Source organism: Cyprinodon variegatus, unplaced genomic scaffold (genome assembly GCF_000732505.1).
Source record: "Cyprinodon variegatus isolate N-32 unplaced genomic scaffold, C_variegatus-1.0 Scaffold145, whole genome shotgun sequence".
NCBI classification, from domain to species: domain Eukaryota; kingdom Metazoa; phylum Chordata; class Actinopteri; order Cyprinodontiformes; family Cyprinodontidae; genus Cyprinodon; species Cyprinodon variegatus.
The window spans coordinates 880,530-888,066 of NW_015150598.1; the positions used below are offsets into that span (position 1 = coordinate 880,530).

The 7,537-nt window shown below is 39.6% G+C and overlaps 1 protein-coding gene across 1 annotated transcript in view; it reads right to left on the reverse strand.

Moving 5' to 3' along the window:
• LOC107086222 (anion exchange protein 3-like) overlaps nucleotides 1-7,537 on the reverse strand; it is a 50,987-nt gene that overhangs the window by 17,346 nt on the left and 26,104 nt on the right. The window contains exons 9-11 of the mRNA XM_015377035.1: nucleotides 2,591-2,774; nucleotides 1,797-1,902; nucleotides 1,531-1,715 (exon numbers count right to left, since the gene is read on the reverse strand). Of these exons, the coding sequence (XP_015232521.1) occupies nucleotides 1,531-1,715; nucleotides 1,797-1,902; nucleotides 2,591-2,774 (475 nt within the window). The remainder of the gene's footprint in view (nucleotides 1-1,530; nucleotides 1,716-1,796; nucleotides 1,903-2,590; nucleotides 2,775-7,537) is intronic.

The following is a 7,537-nucleotide window of genomic DNA, read 5'->3' on the forward strand; positions in this document are numbered from 1 at the left end:
GTGTAAATAATAATCGTTTTGTATCGATGCATCGATCCAACAGCCGACGATCCGATGTATCGATACGTCCGCAATAGTATCGATTCATGTTCTTTTTCCTCCGGTCTATTTTTATCCATTTGCTCCTGGGCGTAATTCTCCCTCCAGTGCTGCGGTGGCGCTAAACCTATTTTGCCCTCCTACCTTCCTGGTTATATTCTTACAGCAGTTTATTGCAGCAAGCTTGACACAGACATTTTTAAATTATGCCCAATATTGAAGCGTGGTCTGTGCTACACACTGTGGGTCTAGATACGGCCGAAGGGGTGAGGAAGTGGGGGCGAGTTTAGTCCAACGACGGAGGGACATGAGGGCCAAAAAGAGCGGAGATCCAGGTGGAAAAAGGGTCCCAGCATTCTTGAGCACCTCGCTCTTCTAGCGGGTCAAACTTCACGAGTTGTTTTCCGCAATTTCGGTCATAAAATCAAAACAAGCCGGCGTCTGTCTGCACTGTTTGCGGTCAGCTACAATTTGGGAGAGGTGCAGTGGAGCGTCTGTGGAGTGCAATATTGAATTGCACTCATTGCACTGATTTTGTGCAGTACTTTTTGATGCAAGGCCTTTCAGAATCCATAACCCAGGGGCATTATTATTTTTCAGTGAATGAGGTTTTAATAGGAAGAGGTAGAGTGCAACTTTTCTATTTCTGTTAATTGCTGTTGTTTCTAAAAAAAAAATGCATAACGATTACAGCTTTCATTGATTTATTTCAAATTTGAAACATTGTCTAGCCTGTAAAAAAAAAAAAAAAAAATGAACCAATTATTTGAATCGAATCGTATCGTGGTGTATTCTTGAGTATCGAAAACAGTCAAATCGTTGGGTCCGGAAATCAATACTGAATCGAAACGCCATGATGGATGTGATTTACACCCCTAATTAATACATCTGTAAACCTGCTCTGTTTGTGGTTGTCTGATGAACATTACGTTATACTATCAAGGAAAATGGTCTATGGGACAGCGTTTCATTGACTTACTTTGTAAATACTTACATGCACGAATACATGCTCATAAATATGCAAACCCCCATACCACATTCACCAACACCCAACACTATGGTTTTTTTACATCTATGTTGCTTCTTTGTGCTGAGGATTTTTGCAATCTCAAACTATATCCTTTTCTTCCTCTAACCCTCTAACCTATGTACATGAATTATGTGGTAAATGCACTGGAAAAATGATCTAGAAATAAGTACAAATTTCTTAAATTAAGTGTATTTACCCTTGATTTGAGTAGGTAAATGAGATAGTTTGCCAATGGAATCAGTATTTTTACTCTTAAAATAAGATAATTAGACAATATTTACTTGAAATAAGACAATGCAATTGTGTTTTCTTATTTTAAATCTAAATTGTCTTTTTCCATTGGCAAGATGTCTCTTTTGTCTCCTCAATTCAAGAACAAATGCACTTATTTTAAGAAAAAATGACTTATCTAGACTTTGATTTTTTTGCAGTGTGGGTTCAGGACTTGTGTAATAATTTACCTTGTCAGACATTAGAGTGGCGAACGATCGCCCAATCTCATGATAGTCCACATTAGACTGGCTGGGACCGAGGAGGACAAATATAAAGCGAACGGGGACAGGAACCTCCAGCACAGATTCCAGAAGGACGGCCTCACTCAGCCGGACGAAGGCCATGGCAGGCTGCTCCAGGAACTCAACACAGCCTGGGGGGGGGAGCAAGAAAACCAGTCTTCTTATCACCATTACTGGCAGAATAAATAGCTTTCAAAAATATGTGAGCTTACCAACTAAAACAATGACAGCTTCAGCATCTTTAGGAATTTTGGCGAGCAGCTTCATGGATCTGGCTGCAGCTGGATGATGCTCCGGCGGCAGAGGATGGAGAGATTTCTTGGAAAGAACAATGGAGAGATTACCCAATTTACTGCCAGCTCCAACATGATGTTCCACAGTGACAGTGGGGTGAGCGAAGGAACTGTGGGAACCTCAGATATCTAATGTCTTTATAACTCTCATTTTAAACCACACGCATGTAAAACTGCTTTTTGTTTGAAGGAACTTTTCTTTCCTTTATTGTAGGCTGGTTTTGGTTTGCCAGCTCTGGAGGGCTTCGAGAATATTAAGTTTTCACAGTTAACATATCAAGAAGCCTTAACTGGAAGCACCTGTCTGCTGACTCAGACAATAATTCAAGACATATGGCCCAGGGAGGCTGGCTGTCTCCAGCTTCATGATCTACCTACAGAACATCTGACTCATGGACTCAAAGAACAACGTGAGAACCCAACATCAGGGTGATTGCTTTAAATTCTGAGCTTATTGGTGGTTCTTTATTCTTAATAAAATCCAGAAACTACAACAAGACAATTCATGGACCCTTTTATCTCAGACCATTTAGATAGCTGGCTTTAATTATCTCAGTGCACTCTTGTCAAAACTGGTTAATCACCATTTCTAGTCCTTTCATAACATAAAGACTTCTCCCTCCCTGCTCCGTTTCATCTGGGTCACTGCTTTTCTTCGCCCACAATTCCCAGATTTCTCTCATGAGCTTTTGATGAAATCTTTTTTTGCTTACAAAGAGGCTGACGAACACGTCCTGCTTGGGGTCATAGATCGGCCCTTTGTTGTCATGGTGCTCATCGTGCTCTTCAGCCACCAAGGGCAGGTTGGTCTCCTGGACATGGTTGTGGTTAAAGCTGCCATGAAGACTAGCCGACGACTGGTGGCGGTGGAAACGGTGCTTCAGGTCACTTGGATGGCTGTGAATGATGGAGCAATTCAGAGATCGATTTTGACCAGATTAATCCATCCATCCATCCATCCATCCATCCATCCATCCATCCATCCATCCATCCATCCATCCATCCATCCATCCATCCATCCATCCATCCATCCATCCATCCATCCATCCATCCATCCATCCATCCATCCATCCATCCATCCATCCATCCATCCATCCATCCATCCAACAATGAAGCAGGACAAAAATAAGAACACGGTGAACCAACAGTTCACCTGCAACAGTCAAATAAAGAAATGGATGTTTGTGCACTTTTTATATTTTAATGAAAATCAGACAGAGGTTGTGTTGCTCTAATCCAGTCATTCTCCAAAAGTTGCTGCTGATCTGGGCAAAAGAGTAAGTTGCACAGCAATAACCCTTGGTGTGAGGTTGTACAGCGACCGTGAGCTTTATGCTCAGGTTAAATTAGGGGTCAAGTCCCATTTTTTTACTGGCCAAAGTCAAAAATGTTGCTTTCCTAGGATCACTTCAGGATTTCAATTCATGATTTCATCAAGTTGTTTAAACTATGCACTTTATGTCAGATCAGGACAGTTTTCACTTGCAGAACTCCTGTTAGACAGGACCGAATGTTTTCCCACCACTACACAAGCTACAAGCTTGTTTCTGGTCTGATATTAAAGTTCTAGCCTAAGAGTTGCCTAAGAGTTTCTGTCTGACCTTTTTCATCAGCAATATATACCCTCACTGACCTTCAGGTCAGCAATTCAGTCATTGATGTTGATTCAAAAGCCGAAAAGAGAGGGTTAAATGGTGACTTCAAGAGTGTCTACAGTTGCTGCACCATAACAGTTGAATCATCTTCTTTTCTAGATCAAGATCAAGAGGACTTATTTACTTTCTGTTTTTAAATCATCTCCCGAAATACATTTTTCTCCATTCTAGATATTGGTGTTTATTCTTACTGTTGTTTATGGTTTGTTCGCTTGTTTTTTTTTTTGGTCCGGTTTTTTTTTTTCTGTTTTCTCTAACTGTCATTTTTGATTGATTGTTTTGGAATTGTAAGTTTTTTTTCCTCTTGTGTTTTATGTGATTTGTGTGTTTTCTTAGGTCTACAACACTTTGTTTACCACTGTTCTTTGTAAAGGGTTGCATAATTAAACTTAGAGCTGAATAAGCCTGTATCCTGTATGGCCTCCCAAAATGGTGCTCTGGTCACTGTTCAGCTGCACTGCTTAGCATGTCTTATTATAGAGTCATTTATCATCCTTTTGACTCTAAAATGTCAACAGGCTAAATGCATTTTTTGGCGGAGAGCTTTGTGGGACAATGTACAACAGTGAAATTACATCAACATCTGCTGATTTAAAGACAATAATATTTCTAGGGACAACAATTCAAACTTAAGAAAGATAATCTTTAACATAGTTTCTGATATAAAGGAAATTAATGATTAGATTGTGGGGAAACCCTTGATTAAACATTAATGGCCTCTTAATGTTTGCAATAGTGCATTTTATTTAATTATTTTTTGGTAATTTCTTGATTAAAATTTACCCCAACTTAAAGCAATAATAACATAAAAGCTTGAAAACCTTGTCATTTATAATGAAACCTAAGCAGAACAAAATCTCTGCCCTTTAACTATATTATTCTTGTTTTCTGTGCACAACATGATAAGAACATTTCATCACCTCTTGGACATGAACATTTCCCATTAGCTCAGTTATTTCAACAGTTTCATTACATCACTACTGAGTCCACTGGTTACATCACCTCCACCCTGAGGTCCACATGGACCTTTAAGACCCTGCGTGAAATTGGACGTGACATCGCCCCCGGACCAAAGACAAAGCAGTCGTGCTGAAGTCAGCTGAGCTCAGGATGTCCCAGCAGGATCGTTAAAGAGCTCTGACTCAGAGATGAGCTAAATTTCAGCAGCACCTAAATACGTCTAAGACCATGTCATAAATCTTGTCCCTCCGATTGGTGATGACTGATGGCACAGTTTGTTTTTCCCCCAGAGGAGTAGCCTGTGAAACTTTGGGAATTATGTGGAAAGACAAAGGAAGACAGAATGAGCATGTGAGGACCAGCTGTTAGTTTGTTTCACTTTCTTCCATCTGTCATGGCACTTTGTCTGCATATGTGTTAATACCCCCTAGCTATTTCTTTTGCTTTTTTCCAGCATTTACTGAACTCTGCTCAAGTAAGTATGTGCTGTTGATTGGAGGTATGGCTTAAGTTAAAGGTGATAATACATTCGTAATAAACTAAAATGTATGGTCCAGAAATCTAGAAGCTCAAAATACTGGAAACCCATCATTCTACATTTCTATATTTCCAAGACGCAGAAACCCAAGGAAGCCAACAATAACCTGGACTGGACATCTAAGCAGACAGAGCCCACAGTCAGAGCATGAAGCTCAAGAATATGACCAAAAATTCTAGAGCCCAATCTCAGATTCTACAGGCCTCAGTCAGCTTGTTTGAGGTTACAGGTCATGATAAGCAGCTGGCTAGCTCAAGTGGTAAGTAACATGCCTGCAAACAGGAAGTCTGGGTTTGTATCCCAGCTGGGGGGAATGAGATGCCAGTGTGGGTCCTTAGGCAAGACCCTTCATGTTAATGCTAGTGGTTATCTCAGAGGTTCTGCGCTCAGGCCCCACTCCCAAGGACTCCCTCTCCCTGAGCAAGACCCTTAACCCCCACACTGCTCTCCATTTGCCGCACAATAGCAATTGTGACAGTATAATGACAATAAAAAATACTGGGGGAAAATGATAAGACGTGGCAGTTTGGAGGGGCTAAACCAGTTTAAATTAAGTAGAAGACCTCTAGAACAATTTACATCTTCACTGCATCCAGTTGACTTCTTATAATTCCATAATGTCCCAGCTATCCTAACATTGTCATTCCAACTTGTTATCAATCATCTCATCCTTGGCTGTTCCTCTCATCTACATAGATTCTGTCTTCCTCCATATTGCTAACATTTCTCTCTGGTTTGATCTTCATCTGTCTTGGCCCTAGTTGTGACTTCTGATGGTTGGCCTACAGCACAGGCGTAACTTTCTGAAAGTCTGGTATGGACATGTCTCCACCACCTCTGGCCTGGTGACTGTCCTCCGGTTTTTTCCCTTTTCTACTCATTTACTTTAGCCAAAGGTAACAGATGTTGGGTGCAGCTATCTGTGTTCAGAGAGTTTTGAATCCGTGTTTTTTTCCCTCTCTACTGCTGCTCCCGTGTCCCTCCTCTCGGTGTAACATCATCGGATCTGTCGCTTTGAGACATCTAATTGGCTGTCACATTTCACTGTGTACAAAGTAGCTACGTGGTTGGAGGACAGACACAGCATTAAACAGAAGCTACTTCAATGTATGTCTAAGTAAAAGTTAGGAGACGGGTTGGTTAAAAAAATTGGAGATGCCACCGAAAAATCTGTTCGTTAGACATAGGGAGATGTTTCAGTTAAAAATGGCAACAGATTATAAGTTTATACAAGTTAGTATTATAATGAAAGAAGTTTGAGAAAACATAGTTTAAATTGTGTGTTCTTTTTTACTATAAAAGCTTGGCTTCTCAGAGCACCATGTCTAACAGCCTAAAATGAACATGTCCTCTTATTGTACAGACAGAATCAGACGACAGAGCTTCTACATATCCTGAAATGTTCTTTCTGGCATCATTATAGAGGTTCATAAATCTTTTTAAACAGAGCAGAGAGGGAAGTGGGAGAGCTGCAGATTTAAAGGTGAAACAGATTTACTGGGATATGCAAGATGCAATAAAATATATCCCCAGGTTATCAGAGAGTTTACAAGAAAAAAATATGCTATGCTATATTCAAATTGCAGCATATCCATATTTTTCTGGATGGATGGAAATGAAATTGTACTTCTAGGGATGCACGATATATACAGCTGTTATTCGTTTTTTTTTATACATTAATGTTTTTGGGCCCTATATATATATATATATATATATATAATGCACTAAAAGGCATCTCTAACTATCTATAGATATCAGTGTATTATGGTTCTCTTGTGTTCTCAACAATTCAATAAATATATGTTTGACCTCATTTTTGCAAAATACAAAAACCCTATTGAAAGCGTTCCGGTGGAGTAACTGTAGGTTATAGGCCCCCACCAAAGTGTCCCCACCAACTTTCATTACAGTTACACCCTTGTTCGACGGTACTTAAACTAACCCACAGGCAGAACTTCCACCTTTTATCTTATGATCTAGAATCTCTTGCCATTAGAACCTGAATAGCACAACAATATTTCTGACAAAGTCAATTCGTTTTTGCTCCAGTGTGACATCCATCACTTAGTGAGTCTTTATCATTACATAAGAAAAAAATCAATACCTCGCCATGTGGTAGCTCCCAGATTCATTGATCGGCTCAGTTTAGGACACATTCCATTCAAAGCATCAATCAATGAATTAGGATGAGTGGAGACTGCAGATCTAACAAAGCTCTGTTTCATTTCATGATTTGTTTGTTGCAGCATTTTCTGGAGAAACATCACAACCCTTTAGCAGATTTTTCCACCCTGGTACTCAGAGGTGGAAAGAGTACTAAAAAATTGTAATTGAGTAAAAGTATCTTTACTTTGCCTAAATGTTACTCAGAGCAACAGTAAAATTACCCATCTCAAAATTTACTCAAGTAAAAGTACAAAATTACTTCATTTAAAATGTAATTAGAGTAAAAGTTACTTAGTTACTTTGAGTTATTTAATGCAAAAAAGGATGAGTCATGAATCGAA